At 37.3% G+C, this 20,285-nt stretch overlaps 1 protein-coding gene across 1 annotated transcript in view; it reads right to left on the reverse strand.

Moving 5' to 3' along the window:
• Positions 1 to 20,285, reverse strand: part of SMC3 (structural maintenance of chromosomes 3) — a 41,830-nt gene that overhangs the window by 7,481 nt on the left and 14,064 nt on the right. Inside the window, exons 2-19 of the mRNA XM_035898972.1 lie at positions 16,388 to 16,463; positions 14,890 to 14,928; positions 13,991 to 14,058; positions 13,544 to 13,615; positions 13,281 to 13,360; positions 12,626 to 12,704; positions 11,171 to 11,288; positions 10,441 to 10,616; positions 10,179 to 10,259; positions 9,759 to 9,923; positions 9,105 to 9,226; positions 8,463 to 8,676; positions 6,360 to 6,463; positions 6,029 to 6,128; positions 5,359 to 5,519; positions 3,863 to 4,004; positions 2,497 to 2,647; positions 1,337 to 1,489 (exon numbers count right to left, since the gene is read on the reverse strand). Of these exons, the coding sequence (XP_035754865.1) occupies positions 1,337 to 1,489; positions 2,497 to 2,647; positions 3,863 to 4,004; positions 5,359 to 5,519; positions 6,029 to 6,128; positions 6,360 to 6,463; positions 8,463 to 8,676; positions 9,105 to 9,226; positions 9,759 to 9,923; positions 10,179 to 10,259; positions 10,441 to 10,616; positions 11,171 to 11,288; positions 12,626 to 12,704; positions 13,281 to 13,360; positions 13,544 to 13,615; positions 13,991 to 14,058; positions 14,890 to 14,928; positions 16,388 to 16,463 (2,101 nt within the window). The remainder of the gene's footprint in view (positions 1 to 1,336; positions 1,490 to 2,496; positions 2,648 to 3,862; positions 4,005 to 5,358; positions 5,520 to 6,028; positions 6,129 to 6,359; positions 6,464 to 8,462; positions 8,677 to 9,104; positions 9,227 to 9,758; positions 9,924 to 10,178; positions 10,260 to 10,440; positions 10,617 to 11,170; positions 11,289 to 12,625; positions 12,705 to 13,280; positions 13,361 to 13,543; positions 13,616 to 13,990; positions 14,059 to 14,889; positions 14,929 to 16,387; positions 16,464 to 20,285) is intronic.

Consider the following 20,285-nt stretch of genomic DNA (forward strand, 5'->3'; position numbering starts at 1 on the left):
TTCAAGCTCCCAGTCCTAGTTACAAAAAGCAGGCTACCTGTACAAAGCACACTGGGATTAGTGTTAAAATTAGTTTCTGCACAAAACCATATTCCTACATATTTGTAGTTAAAAGGAGATATAAGGAAGGAAAAAATGCCACACTTAATAAATACTTAATTGTAGATAACCAAATTGCATCCTGCACATTGCTTACAGGTAACAATAAGGGTAAAAGACATTCATTATGGCTGGTGCATGTAAAGCAAATTCAGTCTGTTTAGTCATGTTTAACAGACCATTTCAATATTCTTTCACTGACTTAGTAAGACATAGGTACATATTTTTAAAGTTTTGCCAATTAGCTGTGGATCTAAGCATAGGCTTCACTGTTCTGCTTATCTGCTGCCCCAAAAATGTCTCTAATGCACTGGTGCAGTTCAAAAAAAACAAAAGGAGTTCAGTTCAAAGGACAGAATGACCTGGATAACAGAGAAGAAAATTGTATAAGCCTCCCCTGCCCCTGAATTCTAAATACTGGATCTCAAAGGGACACTGTAGCATTAAAGAGGCTAGAGAAAAAGGTGACTTGACTTTTTGTACAAAGACTGAAAAGACCAAGACTGTCAAGCAACACAGAGCTTAATTATAATATAAGGCTCTCCATCTCCTGCCCACAGCATAAGTGGACTGTGTAACACACCAATTCAGGACACAAGAACTAAAAATAAAGCATGAGTCAGAAGAGGCAGTGAAGATTAACACAGATAACAAGAATATCTGGTTATAGTAGTTACTACAACAAATTCTAGAAGGAATAGAAAGCCTCAAAGTTTAGGGTTTAACCCCATCTCTAAGCTTTAAAGATCAAAATCAAATTTTAACAGGGACAGATTACTAAAGCTCTTTCTTCCTGAAGCCTACAGTGCCAGCCACTCTCTGAAGCAAACTATTGGACAAGGTGTGACTCAATTCCTATTTTTCAGTCAAGTTACCTCAGTATGAAAGTTTTATGAAAAACAGCAGTGATATAGATTTTCTATTTCTTAACTAGTTGCATTGATTATTTAAAAAAAAATAATAATTCAAGCACATAAACAATGGATATGTTTTAAAACTCTGGGGTTTTCACCAGTTGTGCACCAATTTTCACATGCAGGTTTTTTGTTTGTGTTTTAGTGTTGATTTGTTACTAAAATCCCCACAATAACATATAGAACCAGGTTGCATAAGCACAGTCAAAAAAAATGCCACAGCTAATATGCAACATGCTCCTGTTTTTCATCTATTACTGTAAACACAAAAAACAAAAGCTTTGTCATCACACAACCTTTCCCCAAGAGCAACAAAAGGATATTTTCAATGTTTCTGCGTAAATTTTCATTGAGTTTTGCTTCGAGTTCACCAAGTTCTTCTTCTGCCTTTCTCACATCTTTCTGCAATTCAAGCCGAGATTTCCTTGTGTCGTAATAACCTCCAGTCAAAGCACCACGATGGCTGACTTGATCACCTAAGAACGTTAACAGAATGAGACTATAAACTGAACACTGTATGCTCTCCATAATGTTCAGAGCAGTTTCTACAACACAATTTAGCAGATTAACGAGCATTTCAACTAACCTACAGACGTGCTGCATCAGTATCAGGAATCAGGTATGTATGTTTACAGTAATTTGGGAAATGTTTATTTCTGTATTCAATTTCAAGTGAATTTCTTTTCTCAAGACCAACACAGACTGCTATGATCTCCTTTAAGCATGAGCTTTTTTTTATTTTAATTAACTTCTGAAACCATGCAGCTTGAAGGAAAAAAATACTTATTTTAAGGGAAACTTGCAAATGCCTAGCACTACCAGTTTAAAAAATAACCAAAACACCTCAGATGATCCGTGAGGGAGAAAACGAGAGGCTGAGTAATTAGCAGCATCTGTGGCTTGTAGAGTATGCTGTTACTGAAAAATGAATAATTTTCTCCTCAGACATCCTTAAGACTTTTTTCAGATTGACTTTAAGAGACAAAAAGACAACAGTAAGCCTGCAGGGAATCTGCCCTTCAAGAACAGGCAATTAACAATATAGATTATTTCAGAGAGCATCACATGTAAGTGTGTCTGGTACGCAGAAGAATTCACCTTGCATTCATCAGTAATTAAGGCCATACATTCACACCCTAAACACTAGTTTAAGTTTGTGGAAAACACCATAAATACTCCAGGAAAACAAATGCCTGTTAAACTGGATAAAACAAGTTGGATTAATACAAACCTAATCTGCTTTACAATTCTCAGGGTGGAGAGATACATAGCTACTAACTTTTAGATCATAAGAAATTTCAGTGGCTTGTAAAAACATATCTTTAAGCACTTTAAGTAAAGTGCAACCTCGTACATCTCAGTCAAGTATATTATTATTTAAAGTAAAGTTGTTTTGACAACACTAACAGACCACGTTTAATGAGCCTCACATTCCAGGGATCCCATTTTTACAATAAATAATTTATAAAATTGCAATATTTACCTTCCAGGGTAATACAATCCATAGTGAAAGCTCTGGCCAGCTGGGTAGACACTTCCATGCTACGACAAATTAGAGTCTTTCCAAAAACATGCTTGAAAGCTTTGTCAAATCTTGGATTGTATCTCAGCTTACTGATCATAGGAATAGCATCCTGAAATTACAGTCATTTTAATGAGAACATATTGATATAAATATGGCAAGTATATTTATTGCAACTAATTCATACACAGAATTCAAGTATGCCCTGGAAAAAAGAAACTACTATCAAGAGTAAAACCAGAATACACTCTAGCCTTATAACAAGAATTTCTAAAAAGTTTAGCATATTTCAAATTCACTGAATATTAACATTATCATACAGAATGTCAAACCCTGAACTCGGAGCACAATATTGTGAATGATACTTTCAAAGTAAACAGCTGTCATTTGGGTGACACACTGACTGAATAGTCCTAGACAAACACATAAACACTCTATGGAAATCAAGTGCAAGATTTTGCAATTTTAGCTTTTAACAGCTAGGCTTGAGCCTTAAGTTGACTAGGATTCTGCCAGGAATTTCATCCAAGTATTAAACTGCTACTGAAACAAGTTGAGTAAGTATCACAAATTGGCAGTAAACATTTTTTCCTCAAAAAAAATTATCCCTTTCTGTAGAGAGCAGGACACAAACATTAGCACAGTTTTGCTAGTAAAGCCCTCCCAAAATAAGCACACTAGTCTGTTTGTTTCCTGTTTATTTTTTCAATGTTTATCTGAGGAAAAAGGAAGAAAAAGTGGGGTTTTTTTATTTTTAAAGAACCCGTTCTACCATGACTATTGCAGGGAGCAGTTAACATTTACACAATTAACTCACTACTAAAATTTCAAATTAGAGCAGATACTTTCTTGAAATATATTTCAGAACTACTTATTAAATAGTTGTCACTAAAGGTTTATTTATGCATTTTTAAATATAAACACACAACTAATTTCCAGTAACTTTGAGACACTGTCCACAGCTATAACATCTAATATGGCTCTTCAGCTTTTGTCCATGGCAGCATTTCAGCTTAAAGAATTACAATTCAGTAATTCAGGCAATTATCAATTATCCGGTTACAATAAAATGCTATTTCTTTTTAGGATCACCTATTTACTTATAAGGTGAAGTTAAACTTTAGAGAGCAAATACCTGGTAGGAAAATAAGTATTTTCCTGAAACAGTTTTTTATGTTGAGAAGCATAGATTAAAAGTGGTATTTTACTGCAGACATTCAACAGGAAAGCAAGCGGTGGGCAGTAAGCAATATACACAAACTATTCAAAATATGAGGCTTTGTAATTATGAAGTAGAGAAGAAGGTTAAAAAGGAACTCTAACTCACATTAGTCTCAGGATAGGCAGTATCTCTCACATCCAGCTTGTTCAGAGGGAGGAAAGTAACCTCTCCAGGAAGGTTCATTTTGTTAAATTCCATTAGGATCTTTGTACTGACTTCATCAGAATCCACAATGTGATAAAATAACCTAATTAAGAAGTCCAACAAATAAGCAAGACTTTACTGTGTTAAAAGCACTAACATATGTGTATGGGAACAGTAAGCATGCAGGTACCATTAAATAATATATCAATATAAAGCTGCGTTGCATTTTCTTTTCAAGTCTGTGCCTCAGAATAAGCAAGTGGGTGAAACTCTATTCACTTTCATTAAAATGGGATCAGCCAAGAATTTTGCATTCCACCCTCCAGTCACAAGAGCAGCTCAATATGCACAGTGTCGCTGTGTACACGGCCTTTTTTGGTTCAACTGCAAATCCCTGTCCTCCATACCATGTCAATATACAACATTCAGCCTCTTTGCATGGATTTACAGAGTTTGCATCTTATGCCTCTGTACACAATCAACAGAAACAAAGACCACATCTATCTCCCTGTATGTGACTGGGATTAGCATCAGAGAGATTGAAATGATCTTTCTTTTGGAAGTCGAACTACAGTTTGCTTGTTACTGCTTTTTCCAAACTGCAGGACACAACAGGATTCAGAGAGAACTGCAAAGTACTTTGAAGAAACACCCTTGTTCACACAGCCGCAGATGTTTCAGATGAAGGACTGCATTTCAAATTGTGGTAGCATCCACATTTCTATGTGATAGTTGGCAAGTTCACATCACCTCTTGTCCTCTTTCCTGCCCTTATGCCACTATCTACGTTTCATTAGAACAAGAATTTGTATGACTACTTATTAATTGGAACAGGGGACTGATCACACAAAAAGACAATTTAAATTTATTTCAAGCATCAGATGCTGCAGGAATTGGCGGATCACCCAACAGGCACTTACTTCTTCTAGAACACACATTACACACAGACTCATTAACACTCCACACCTTTTCAGATAGCTTTCAAACAGCAGTTTTTGACAGGTTAGAGACCATCCTCACCCATGAGATTTTTCTTGTGTAAATAAATTAATTTTTATTGATTGTTATCATTGAAACATCAGCATTGCTTACTGTAGAATTCTCCACACCGGAAGATACTGTCCGAATTATTCAATATAGCTCAGTCTCACCACCAATCCTTCTGATGAATGTTAGGAGTGTGGGTCTGGGGCCTTTTTTGTGGGTTTTTGTGTGGTTTTGTTTTAGGGTTTTTTAGACAAGACCTAGAGCAGCTAGGATTATTTTTAAGTAGGTAGAATTCTTAGTTTCATCTCAAAGGAGTAGCACTTTGATCATGCTATATAGAAGGCACTTTGGAAAAAAAAAAAAAAAAAGGACAAGAACTCAAGTTCAAAAGAATAAAACTTTTCAGTAGCAACTTGCACCAACAACTGCAGCTGCTTTAACTTAAGTAACACTAAAGAGCGCGTAGTTACCTGTTCCCTGCAGTAACTTCAACACAGGTGTAGAAAGCTGGTTCACATTCAAAGTTATTCATCACAATGCCATGATAGCCATTTAGAACATGCTGGTTTATGCCTTTTCGACGGAAGTGCTCCAAAACTTTGTTTATGCTGTCTATACCATTCAAAATGGCCTGTTAAAACATAATTCATTATTATTATATATTAACTGCAATTAAAAGATGCAGACATAATATCCATTTTACCTTTAACTTTGTGAAAGTCATAACCTTTTTCACCTGCTAACAGCAGGAACTACAGCTCTAAAGGAAGATATCTAAGTATTTGAGTCCGCCACTTTCAGGGTGGGTTTGTTTTTTAGTTTTGGTTTGGTTTTTTCGGGTTTTTTTGTTGTTTTTTTTTTTTTAAAGCAAAAAGGTATCAGAAGAAATTTTAGAAGTATTCCATTTCTACTCTGTCTCCTTAGCTCTCCTCAATTACCTTGAGCTTACAAAATTAATTTCCAAGTAATTCTAGAGATACAGATATTTGAAAAATTCAGCTTTCAAATGTAATTTGTCCATCTAATTATAACAGTAAGACCATAACCAGAAGAAATATCCTTCAGATATGACTAGGACTTGTCCTTTAAGAATGAGAAGAAAAGCTTCCACAAGGAATTCTCAAATACAAGGTATCTTACCTTTCCTGTTGCTGCTCTAAGAAGCTGCTGTTTCTTTTCTAAATCCTCCCGCTTCGCAGCAAGAGCCTGTTGTTCTGCATTCTCTTCTCTCCATAAATAGCTAGAGAACAAAAATAATTAAAATATTTTAAGTGTGAATAAAGTCTGATTATTATTATTATTATTATTATTATTATTCTCCTCAAAGACCGATACTCTAATGGGCTGCCATATTGCAGAAGTTCATACATGGCTATATTTAAAAAACATACCTACATGCCATGTTAACAACTACACAGTTGGGGTCCTTCACATTAAGTGAGATTCAGACATATTTCAATTAATTACTAACTTTCTTTCGCTCTGTAGTTCATCCTTCTTATTTTTCACTTCGTAGTATTTTCTGTCCAGTTCTTCAACACGAGCCTTCACTTCATTAAGATCCTGGTCCAGTTTCTAACACAAAGAACAGAACAGTATGAAACTAGAGCTCATGTTCAAAAATCTTTCTCTTAACCGATTTACAATAAACTGCAAAAGCACTAAGATTAAATACATCTTTAAGGGAGCAGTAACAAGGTGAAGTTATCAAGGACTGCAAGGCAGGCACATAGTTGAACTGTGCATCTGGGTATTAACAGTGGCTCACTGCAAGTCACAGTAAGAAACTGAATCAAAACAGTAACTATCATACACATAACTATGTGTAATCATGCTCTGAAGTAACATTTGTGTTAAGAACACACATACTAGTCTTGCATACCGTGCCATACTGCTGTTAGTCAAAAATCTTAGCCAGCTCTCAAGCAGCGCTAGTACTTCACCACAGCTGCAGTCAACAGCCTGCTGTTTAAGCCAATGCACACAGCCTCCCCTTGCTTATTTAACACTGGCCATTTTCAAAGCAGCTCAGGGCTAGCACCCAGATAATATTTTTACAGTTATCTGTGTACAGGAGGACTAGATGTGTTCTCAAAACATAGCCAAGTTTTTCCAACCTAACTTTGCAAGCTCTCCATCATGTTCACCTAAGACACCTCCCCTTTGAACAAGAAGCTATACAACTCTTAGCCTAAGCATAAATTGACCTTCCTTAAGGAGAAAAAGCAAACCGAGATCTTTTTATAAAAGGAATCAAAGACCACCTCAAATTTAACCTCTTAAATTCTGTAGAATTCCTATTGAGCAGTACAGTACTATTACAAGATCAGTGGTAGATGCCATTTCTTTCATTCACCGACTCAGAGAATCATTAGGGCCACCAAGATGATCAAAGGACTGGGAAACCTGCCATATGAGGACAGGCTGAGAGAACTGGGTTGTTCAGCCTTGAGACAAGGAAGCTTAGAGGGGTTCACATCACTATGTACCAGTACCTAAGGGGTAGCCACAAGGAAGACGGAGACTCCCTTTTTACAAGGAGTCACATGGAGAGGACAGAGGGAATGGACACAAGTTGCTCTTGGGGAGATTCTGACTGGACATGAGAGAACAGTCAACCATTGGAATAATCTCCCCAGAGAAGTGGTTGACTCTGCCAAATTGGACACTTTTAAGACTCATCTGGATGGTGCTGGGCCATCTTGTCTAGACTGTGCTCTTAGCTAGAAAGGTTGGACTAGATGATCCTTGAGGTCCTTTCCAACCCAGGATTCTATGATTACTTTGCTAATGTGGGCCCCACCCAAACAGTATTTTAATAGGACACCATCATCTTTGTACAACTACATTCCTAGATTTTGTCAGACTGATCCTCGATTTTGGTAGATATATTGCACAAAGACTAAGAATGCTGTCTATCAGCACATGCAGGGTAATGGCACTGGCACTGGATGCTCTCCCACCGTAAGTGCAGGGATTTTTCAATCCTGTAGTTCCTTAGCAGGACTGATATTTTTGGATTGTACTGCTGTATTTGCAGTATAAGAGCTGATTCTGAATGGAAATTAAAATCTAAAAGTTATGCAGCTAATACTGGACAGATTAATCTTCTAACGTGAATATGGACACAACTTCTAACCAGCTAGCTGCAATTGTGGTACAGCACTTGCAGCACAGTTTTAAAAGATCTCCCATTTAGGGAAAAATTTAAAAGTGTGAAAATAACCAATGTAGACCTCTACAAAAACACAACAATTGTTATCTATATGAAATGGCCATGTTCAACATATTCAAGAGCAAGGCAGATCTGAGACTTTTCCTGAAAACTCAGGCCAATCACTTCAGAGAAAGCACCAGAAAGTAAGGCAATATATAGAGTGAAGTTAGACGCAGTGGTAAAGAGGATAAAGGTTATCTACAGATATTTTTCAATAATACATTTTTTAACAATTGCATACAAGCAGAAAGTCTCATCTTTCTTCTAAATAGGAACAAAAGCCTAATTGTCCATGATTAGATTGAGTGTTTAACCCTTCTCTCAAAAATACTGAGAAGTAATAAGCTGAAAACTTACACTGTACTGTTCCAAATTTTTCTCCTTGTTTGCCTCTGTATCCTCTAAATCCTTGTGAATAGCTGCAATCTGCCGCTTCTTGTCATTGATGGCTTGATCTAAAGACTTTAGTTCTTTCTTTATCCACTTATCCCTTTCTTCTTTGGAAGTAAACTGGCTTCCTCGACCTTGTTTTGCATAAAGATCTGTTCTTTCCTGCGTAGCCTGTGCAAGTCTATTTTGAGAAAGGAAAAACATGCTGTATTATAAAGAAACTTTGAATTTTTTAAGAGCAAGAATTAATAATTACCACGAGAATTTTCAAAAAGTGTCAAACCAGGCTCTAAAATATAAGCACCAAATCAGTAACAAAAAGGATGTTATAAACGGTAAAATCACCTAGACTTCACAAAACAAAGTCGACAAGAGCCCACAAAAGTGGTTAAGCTTAAGAATTAATTTCACCAAATACTGTGTCCCCTACCCCCCGCTTCCCCAACAGTAAAGGAGGCTTTTTACAGACCACCTGTAAGTACATACAGCTACCCTATTTCTCAAGCAACAAGTACAACTCCAAGTTAATCGCCCATATGCATAGTGCGGATAGTATCTTGGGAGGTTTTTTTAAATGCTTTGGACTCCAAGTTGTAGATTGCCACAGACCTAGCAATTCCCCTCTCTTCTTTTTCTTTTACGCTGTTGAATTTCGGCTCTGTTTCTGCTAATTCTTTCTGCTTCTCCTCAATTTTCTCAAGAAGCTTTTGCCTCTCTTTTAACAGTCTTTTCTGAAAGTCAAACAAAGCAGTATTTGAAGTTAGGTAATATCAGAAACTGTGTTATGAGATAAATACACACTTCTAAAGAATGATTCAACTGTAAGATGCAACTGCTTATCTGATACTACACTGTTTCAACAGAAGTGAATTCAGTTCCAATCAGGACAGCAAAGAGGGATGAAATGTAGCATTCTCAAGCAGTTAAACTACGCAAGCAAGGAAGGTCTGTACGGGCCAAATCACCAAGTTCAAATCAGTGCTACAAACAAAACCTGCCTTCCCAATACTTGCAGCAGTTAAAGTCAAGAGAATTATAGGGGCTTGATTTTGCAACATGCAGGATGATAAATAAAGGATCATAACACAGGAGTCTATGTTTACATCCCCTAGAAGCACACTAAAGACATCATAAAAAAACTAAGATATCTGTCCAGCAAACCTTAGAAAATAACAAAAGGCTGCAGCCTCAAACCAACACTTCAATGTACAAGTATACTACCTTGTGCCAATGACATTTTAAGACTTCACCATTGTTACATACCCTTTGTTCACTGTTGCCAGCTAATTCATCCTGCAGGTCTTTAGCCTTCAGCTCTAATTTAGTCCTCTGTTTAATCTGCTCCTGTCTTTCAGCACTAAGTTGTTCCTTCTCTTCTTTCATTGCTGAAATCTTTGTTTTCAGTTCTCGAACTTGCCGTTCTATTTCCTATGCAAATTTAAATATGTAGTATCTTAAAAACTGCACACATATTCCAGTATCTATCAAAACTCACAAGATCATTATTCTATAGATCAAGACACGCTAAAAGTGTGAAAAACTTCTCCTGTTTCCAAACCAGATGAAAACATTCAATTAAATTTAACACTGTCTTAGAACACCATTAGCACCCCACCCCACTAAAAAAAAAAACCACAAAAGCAAAACACACCCCCAGAGAGCCCTCGCTAGAAGTATTTTTACCTCCATTTTATCTCTAGCATCTTGCTGCGCATCTCTCAGCTGCCTGGATTTCTCTCCACTTGTCTCTCGTTTAGCAGAAAGCTGTATGGAAACATCACCAATAGCTTAAATAGCAAGATTCTGTTTTAGTAGTAGTTCCAGAAAGAAATTTGTTACATTAGTGAAGAACATTGACAGGATTCTATCAAGAAACACAAGGAGACATTAGCAAAAAGCAAATCAACAGCTCACATTATGTTTTGTACTAGCCAAAATATTTTACCTCATCAAGCTTAGCTCGGGTTTCATTAAGTTCCTGATTATAAATGGTGTATTCTAATGCTCTCCTCATTTTATCCCACTTCTGGTACTGAGCCAGCTCTTCTTTCTCTTCTTCTAGGGTATGCAGTCGCTCTTCAATGTATTTCAACAACTCATTGATCTTCTCTCGCTTGCCCTCTTTAGAAAAGATGACAAGACTGAAGTTCAGTTAAACACCATAATACATCCCCACAACTCTAAAACGACTGAATCTCCTCCAGTGATTAACTATTTGTCAACAGCTACAAATGTGAAAAGGAGAACCCATATGCAGAAGTCCCCCCCAAAACATCCTATCAGCAGGGACTATTGATACTAGTTATGTAAGGTAACACAAGCACTCTTTTGGTTCACACTTAAACTCACACATGACTATACGACATGAACTTCAGTTTGCATAGCGGTAGGTATCCTGATTTTTGGATCATTGCCAGCTGATCGCACTCATGTTTTGAACAGTACAAATATCCCTATTAGCCCAGCTAAAAAGTTTTATTACTATAAGCACACATGAAGTCACTTAAACCTTTTGAGATATTTAAATACAGGGAGGAAACATTACATGCTCTGTATCATTTAACATACCACAAATAAAATCTATTTAGTAATTAGCTTTACTGAAAAAGCCATGAAACTTTAGAGTTAACAGAATTATTGTGGCATAAAACATTAGTTTCTTAAAGTATTTTTACCTGTTTCTTTCATTAGTGAAATACTTTCTTCTTTACGTTCATCGTACACTCTGGTACCAGCTACTTCTCTTAGTAACTTCAGTCTTTGAGAGTCAGGAGCTGTGGCCATCTGGTTGATCTGAAAATTCAAGATCTATGATTTCAGTAGCCTGCTCTGGATGTATGGCTAACCACAATAGATCAAAGATTGCACTTTTTTTGCTGTGCCTGCTTGCCTGAGGTTTTGGCAGAAAAAATCAGATACCTAGTATACGCCATACTGCTTTTCTTTTGAGACAGTTACTTCAGGATGGCAAGCATTCTCCTTGTAATGAATTTTGTTGGTTTTCAAATGCTACCACTTATTGCTAAAACTCAAGATACTAGTATTACATAAACGGAAGAAATCATTCCCCACTCAAAATTACGTTTAGAGAAACTCAAGCTTGGGCTTTTTAGTCCTGGTGCTAAACCAAATAGTTTAAACACCTCCATAAACCACACCAAAATGCAGGGGTTCTACATCTTAGAATAATTCAGGTCATGAAACACCCATTAATCCAACATTAAATCAGTCATACAATTAAACCCGACAAAAAACTCACTTTCCGTCAACAGAATTTCAGTAGTTGCATCCTTTTGTAAGAAGGCAACTGTTTCTAATTTGTATTTTATTAAAACCAGTGTGTGTACTTTGGCTGTGAGATTCATGTGCACCAACCCCCACTACAAAACACAAGTCACTTTCCAGCTGAAGTTTTTTCTTCCAGATACACAGGTTCAGCTGTATAGGAAAGTTCATCCTGATAACCATTTGAGAGACTGTACTGCTGCATCAGCATATCTGCTATCAAGTACTCCTCAAGTCCCCTGCATTCCCCTTTTAAGCAATGCCTTTCAGTAACCTTTTGGAGCTGACAGTTATCAGTGTCTCCAAGGCGCCCCACCCTGTGAGCCATTACAGGTAATCTGTTCTTTGTCTCCAGATCCGGGTGTCCTTCCAAAGCTCTGGTAAGGGTGCTTGGGTCTTGAAGACCAGTTCAAATAAGCCATGCTGTAGGCCATTTCCCTGCTATGTGTTCACTTCTGTTGCTTCCACATGTTCCCATTCATCCTCGATTGACAGTAGTTTTAGCCTCTTAAAATTCTCTACAATTAGTTTACTGCCTTAAGGCAGTCTTAAGGCCCTGAAAACTATGGATTTACACTGAAACAGTCAGAGGAATAAAGACTGCAAAGATTACCATAAAAAAAGCTTTTCTAAATATCAACATTACAGACATTGAAACTTTTCTTAAAATTGACATAAACTACTAAACCAGTAATATTTGCAAAAGCACCATCTACAAGAACTGTTTCAAACTAAAATGGATTTAGGTTTTGGTTTACTTCTGCAATAGTTGAACTAAGCTTGGCATCCAGGAAACATGATACTCTTGACAGTGATTTCTTACACTTTGTGAAAAAGAATCTTACCTTTCCTTGTTTGACAATATAGTAGGGATTACTGCGAGAAAATCCAGCACTTTCAAGAAGATTCATCACATCATTTTTCCTGAAATGTTATTGTGATTCTATTAAACACTTACAGTAAGTGACAGCTGTAAAAATTCAGTAAAGTATCACAGTTATACATCACATACTATAATCACTGTGTGCAATGCATGCTGTGTTTGAAGAAGCTTCTTTATTTGATAAATAGCTAACTGAAATGAAATAATAAAAATGGAAAATATCCAAAATACTACAGGATTGAAAAGAGGTTAAGAAAGAAGCACCTTGAAGCAAAGAGGAGGCAAATACAGGTAAAGATATCACATGGAAGGATATGAAACAACCTAAAGTCTGTTAACTCTTCTATTTAAAAAAGCCCTGAAAGAAATATTATATAAGCAGTTAAACACCATGTTAATAAATGCATTAAACTATACATTCAATGTGCTGTCTACTGCACAAAGACTAATGTCCTTTCTGTCAAACTACTGGTACTCAGTATTGCATAACTAAATTAGCATTGTTCATGGAACTCATGAGAATTAATTTATTTCAGGCTAGAGATGCAAGTGTTCCGTGTGACTAGAGAATTTTACGGAAATACTACTAGTCTCAAATATGGAAAAGAAGTACCTACGTCACCATTTTCTTGTCTAAGAAATATTGGTCCTTCTTGGCTCCAATGACTCTGCGAAGTGAGACTTCTTCTTTATCAATCTTAAGAAAAAAAAAAAACCACAGTAAATCTAACTGCTTGCATTAGGTATGTATAACTAATTCAGAATGTTATGGCACTTTTTTACCAAAACTGTCTCAAAAGCAGTCACCGTACTGAAGATTTCTGTAACACTCAGATACTGAATCTGAAGTGATCGTCTATTGCTGAAGTATTCAACTTACCGGTAACCTGTTGTCCGAATTGTCAAAAATAATTTCCACAAACGCCGAAATAACACGAGGACCTGTACCTTCCTAAGAAAGGAAATAATTTGGTTAGATAATTCCCACCTTACAAGGATTTTGAGATCATTCATCTCCCGTTTTCCCTGACAATCCCACTTCCCCTTTTCTTTCAAGGATTTAAGAGTCAAGAGCGTCTATGTAAGACCGAGGACATACATTTTTATTTCTGAATATCTTGGATACACATTCACCAATGTGCATTACCAGCATAATGTATTATTTTGTAATAAATTCCCTTTTGCCAAAGGATAACAGAAAGTGTTTAAGGATGCTTCCAAAATAATTGGCTTAAAATATCCACAGCCCAGCAATTTACCATTTTTATAGTAACATTGAAATGCATTAGCTTATTCCTTAGTCTTGTTGTTATACACCCTCACTTACATGCAACAAAGCCAGTCTCTGCTCTGGGCGAAGATGACTGAACTCATCACTGAGGACAAACTGAATTGCTGTAATAAAATAGTAAAGAAATGGAAAATTTATTCTTTCCTTTAGGGAGTATGCAGCAGTTTCTTTAACTCAAGATACACTGCTTTACTGTTGTATAGTACAGTCAAGCTGCTGCTAATATCTTACAATGTTTCCTCATTAAAAACCTTAATCTACTGGATCTTTATCACTCAGCCTGCTGTACATTAGAATTTCTCTGAATAAGTCACATTGTCACCATCTTATTAGTTCACTGTATAAGCATTAACAGTGCTGCCCAAGCAGGGATTGATGAGCTTTCCTCCCCCAATACATAGCACACAGGCTAGGTTAAAAATATTGCTCAAATACTTAACACTTGGCAATTTATAAAGACTACCATCACAAAGGCCACTAACACTTTTGACTATCAGCTTTGCTCCTCCACTGATGCTCCCACCCCAGAAAATTCCCCTCGTAACCCTACATTAAAAGGCTCTATAAGCTGTGCCATACTGCTATGGAATCAGCTTAGAATTTAGCCACTAAGAATGTCTAAAATAACTGCAAATATCGCAATCAGTTTTCAAGGTGGGTGACTTCTAGAATCAGTTTCCTGCCGGAAATACTTTTGCCATTAAAAAAACCATCTTAGAAGACCCTTAGTAAGAGAAGCCAAATACTGGGGAAAAAACCTGAAGGTAAGTATTAAACAAGTGCATTGAGATCTGCCTTTCATCACTGTCAAGTAATGACCAATCTGCTCTTTGTTGAGCAGGAACAGCTGGTAAACCAACTTCTAGCAAAAACAAACAAAACAACCTGGTAACATCAGCATCCCCATGCTACTGCATTACAAAATCCATGCTTACCATAAAAAAAGTTGCTTTTTCCAGATCCATTTCTTCCCACTGAAAATTAAACACAAAGTATGACCTCAAGTTGACATGAGTTAAAATTGCAATGTACATTAAATGTTGCATATAAATATTCAAGAACAGAACCCAAATATAATGCAGCCAAACAAAATCTCAAGGGAAGGAGACAAACTTTGTAGGTGGATCACTTAGTCATTGTCTGAGAACAAGAGAACATACCTTTCCCCACTCAAACACATTACAATGACTTAAGAACTCCAACACTATTCCACAATGAAAATAATGGTTAAACCAATGCTATTTATTCCCATCCTTTTCTTTATAATTCTGATCTCCTGGTAGGATAAAAACAGTAATCCTAAATCCAGTTCTTCTGGTCCCAGCATCAATTTTTTATATTTAACAAAAGGAAATCACTTGCCTGTATGAACTTCTGGTAGGGTACAAACTTCTTAATATTCCACTTACTAATTCTGCAATGCTTTGTTTTAAAGAGACTGGAAGAAGTACTATCTCTATTTAAAAAGCAAAGGTATAAGAACACTGCACTACACTATCATCCAGTGATCTCAGTGTTCATTCCAGTGGTTCAGCAAGGCTCAGTGCCTTATCTTTAAGATCAGCACCTACTGTATTAATTTCAAAACAGCTTGCCTTCCAGCAGCAATGAGCATCCCAGGTTTTTCATCCCTTCCTGACTATATGCCCTCCAGATTCACCTCATCCCCAAAACTACCTGGGATTGCTATGAGGTCTTTAATCAAAAGATAGTGAAGCCAGATTTTTTTTTTCCCTTTTAGAAACACTAATACCTGGATAAAGTTCTAGCTCCCCCTGAAGTAATATTACATAATAAGACATGCAATTCAAGTCATATGCACGTTTTTTTTCCAGTCTCAGAGTAAATCCTGGCTATGAAGTTTTTATGTCCAAAATTGACTGTCTTCTGCTGCTACCGCACAATCACTAAAATCAATGCAAATGAAAAGGCAGGGCCAGGCATCCATGAGCAAAAGTAGGAAGAGGCATGAGAACGGTGGATAGTAACACGCTGTTAGATTAGGTATCACTTACGAAACTACACTTTGAAACATATATTATACTTTTTGACAGTCCACATTCCAGAAATTCATTCCTCCAAAGCTGGAAGAAGGAGGATCATCTCTGCTGCTGTTCCTACTGGGACAGCCTTTAAAGGTGGTCTGGCCGATACAGATATTTGCACATATGAAGGAGTTTACAGACCTCACTCCATTTCTGAAGTTTCAGATATACTATTGTCATAGTAAAATTGAATGCTAGCATTACTTTGCTATAAGTGGAATATACCTTGTGGCAGGTTACAGACAACTGTAAAGAAGTTTTCAAAATAGAAAATAAAGTCATCAAATGTAGGCAGAATATTAAAAACTATAAAGGGCTTCAATGTGAACATCATCTGAAGTAACAGTGCAACTCTAGTTAGTGTTAAAAGACAAGTATCAGAACTTACCAATGACATTGTGTTTTGAGCTGAATGGGTCCACAATGGTTTGGTCCCTGTAGCTTCTAAAGCCCTGAATGATTACCTAATGAGAAGAGCGAGTTATTTTAACAAGGTTCCCTCCATTCTTGAGCAGTTTTTGAACTGTAAGATATTACAGAATATTTACATCAATTATAATATGCTTTACTTCTCCTGCCCTTCCTGCACACACTTCAATCTTCCAGCTCCACATCAGCAACTTAGATCAGAAAACTTGCCCCTCACCTAAGCATTGCTTTAGGGACAGATTTTTCTCCCCACTTCACAAGAGATGCTGGTACTTATCTAGGCCAAAGCACAGTGAACAAGAGAGTTCTGAGAGTCTTTGTGTAACCACTTACACAAAAAAGATGTATTTGCATCAAATATTACATACAGGAAAGAAAACTCCGATATACCAAGCACTTATCCTAGTTGGGCCAGATTTGTAGTTAAATTTTATAATGCAATCCACATACAGCGTAAGAACGCTATTTGCAAATTCTCCAAGTAGAGCAATTGCAGACTGCAAAAACTATACCAGACTACCTATTTTACATGCAATACAGTCTTCTTTTGCTTTACTCTGCAACCTAAATAGAAAAGTAAAAAAATCACGCTATCTTGGTTCTAGTGAATTCACGTCCTAAATAGACAAATACAAACCTACACAATTAACTTCAGGAGCCAAACAGTCATCTAGAAGCAGCATGTCAAATTCCAACTATTCACTTTCAGTGGTGATTTGAGGCTTGCCAGGCCAAGTAACATCCAAGGTACAGAGTAACAATACCCCAGTATTTCAGGGGTTCTGTGCAGCAGCAAAACTGATCCAACTTCCAGCATGCACATTCCAGCATTAAGCAACCTTTCCCAAACATTAAAGCTGCACTGAGAAACTATATGGAAGCTTTGCTCTGCTCAGTAAGACATCAGAAAGACAGCGGCCACCTGAAAAGTTTTGATGTTTGCAGATCTTTCAGCAAACACACTTGCAAAAGGACTAGAGCTGACATTTAATCATTATGTCCTTCTCCCAGCAGAAGCACGATATTGTTACAGTCACCATGATAGCTATCATAAACTAAGAATTACTTGTTAGGAACACAGCAAAACATCTTACAAGATATTCCTCAATAAGACGACTGCTGAAGTTTAGAACGTGAAGTTATTTAGACTGTTTTGTTTGTAAGGTCTATGGTCCCATCACCATTTTCTATTTTTCTGAACATGTCATCCATTCTCTCACAGCTTCAAGTATAAAAATAGCCCAAGTTCCAGAAGATGCGCATAATGCTTAGGATCTGAGATGCACATAAAAGACTCCAGCAAAAAGCCTAGAAGTAATACATTAAAGCAGGCCTTTTCCCCCACTACCAAAGCCTATATTGACTGCACACCTGAGCACAACTGAAGAAACAATTGCCTTCAGAACCACATTCATATGCTGCAATATTCTGGTAGCATGTTACACAAACATCAGAGAAAAAAATCCTGTCCATAAAATTTACAGGACAAAAGACTGGGAGAAGAAAGTGTCCTGATTTATTCATGTCAAGTTTGGTCTTAAGTCTTTCTCCCACTATGCGACAACCCATTATCAAGGATTATCATAGAAAACTCCTCTTAGCACCTGTTCAAACTAATGGATTAAAACAATCTCACTAATACTAAGTGAAAATGCCATGTCAGACAGCAAATGAAGCACTTGAGTTTAGGAAAAATGGAAATAAAACTTAAAATGCATTAACTAACTTTTAGTCAGAAATCACAGTCATTCTCTTCCCAGGCACTACATCTTCCTTGTCAAATCCTCTTTGCAATATTACTTCATTACTGGAATCTGAAGCCAAGAATATGGGTAGGCAGAAAATTACTAATTCTTGCCCATCAAACATCAGATCTAAGCAACAGCAGCTATTTTGGAAAAGGATAATCTCCCACTTCCTCCAATACTTTGCTTATCTAAACCTTTTACAATTTGCAAATGTCCTCGGGCAAGATACAATTCTCATTAAGTACCTGCACTGTATTCAGATCTAAATCCAAAGCAACTGTATTGCAAGTAACTAAGGATTTTGGAATGTAACGAATCAAACTACAGAAAGCAAGTTTAAGACAATGTATTAACTGAAGACTACCTAGTCACCGTGGCTGTGAACACAGACCCCCACCACCACCCCCCAAGAAACCAGTCTGCCTCATCTGCCAGATGGAGACTTTTGCAGTAATAGCAAGCTCTGCCTCAGTACCAGAGGCTTTCAAAGAAAAACAGGAACAGCAAATCTTACTTGGGTCTTGCCACCAACTCTAGGCCACAGCAACTATGTTCACTCATTTTCAAAAATAAATAAAAATGAAAAAAAACCCCACAACATTTGACAAACAATGCTGCTTTCCGATTCACCAGATTTCAAGAAGAAAAAAAAAAATGAATGTGCCAAAAAAATTGGTCTTTAGTACCTTTACAGTTTACCTACAATATTCTAAAAACATACAGATTGTAATAATTAATCTACTTTATTCTCATCAGAACCCGAAAGCCTCTACAAAAAACTACCAATCGTTATTTCTTGGATATTACCACAGAAGCACAAACTTTTACCACCCACATACTCAGGCACGACAAGAGTATGATACAGGCAGACTCTGAACACCATTTTCCTCTGCTCTCAAAGTTTTTTCCTAGATGGCTTCTAACTTCATCCATCTACATATTCTGAAACATTGTAACTTCTTTATTGCCTTGTATAACCTTGGATTAAGACTTAAATAACTTTAATTTTCAAAATCCAGGAATGATTTCTGGGAAGCAACAAAGTAAGTGATACTGGTGGAACCAAGTTCATCCTCATCTGTTTTATTTTCACGTTCACGCCTTGTTATGCTCTTTTCTATAGCTCCGAGAACAGTATTGATTATTGACCACCTACATTTTTTTTCCCAGATGAAACTCATGTCCCCTGCTCCGACTTAATTTGGACATCTTACTCTGATTCTATGCATCTTCACTACTGTTTACTTTTGTGCAACTTAAATCTGGAGAACAAGAATTCTTATTCAAAAACTTTAAAGCCATGTGTGCACCTGCAGTGATGGAGTGATTTACTAAAACACGAGCAAAAGGTGTTTGAAACACTCCCTAGTCGTCCAAACAGCTGATGAAAACCTGATTTCTATGTAGAACGTGCACTTTCAAACGTGAATAAAATATTTTTAATAAAGCCACCCGTAGGCTGTCAGAAAGCCAGGTAAATTTTGAGTCCAGGGAGAAATGAGAATCCTGGCAGGCTTTGTATGAACATGCATAGGCAGCGATATGAAAGCAGCCATAAAAATTAAACCATACTGTGCGATATACTGTGCAATACGACTGCAGGAATGTACTACAGAAGTAACATTGACAATCGCCTCAGTCTTAAAAACTGTTGGGAAAAGGTCCATACAAGGCCCTTCTTTTTAACTGAACGTTAGCTGTAGATCGAGCGTCGAGGATGAAGTACAATAGGTTAAATGGTCCATGCCCAGGGGCCTAAGGCACCACCCCCAATACGAACAGTAACTGTTGTTTCTCCCGGGAGAAGGGGCAGACAGAACCAGTTTGAATTGAAACCCCAAATACAGTCACATTTCCCCACCGAAACCGCAAGCAGATTTTAAAAAAAAAAAAAAAAAAAGTAGAAGAAAAGAACCCACAACTTTAACAGGTGAAAGACGCCGCCTGACAGCTGAGGAGAGCCCCTTGTTTGTGTACGAGCCCCGCGTGGGGACCAGCCTCCTGGCCTTGGGTCGGCCCGCGACTGGAGGGCCGAGACGGCTGGGCTGCCCCCTGCAAAGGGTCCCCACAGAGCCCGCGAACAAGTCCCGGGTCCAAGAGCCTCTTCCC

Source organism: Egretta garzetta, unplaced genomic scaffold, assembly GCF_000687185.1.
Source record: "Egretta garzetta isolate BGI_Z169 unplaced genomic scaffold, ASM68718v1 scaffold8, whole genome shotgun sequence".
In the NCBI taxonomy this organism is placed as follows: Eukaryota; Metazoa; Chordata; class Aves; order Pelecaniformes; family Ardeidae; genus Egretta; species Egretta garzetta.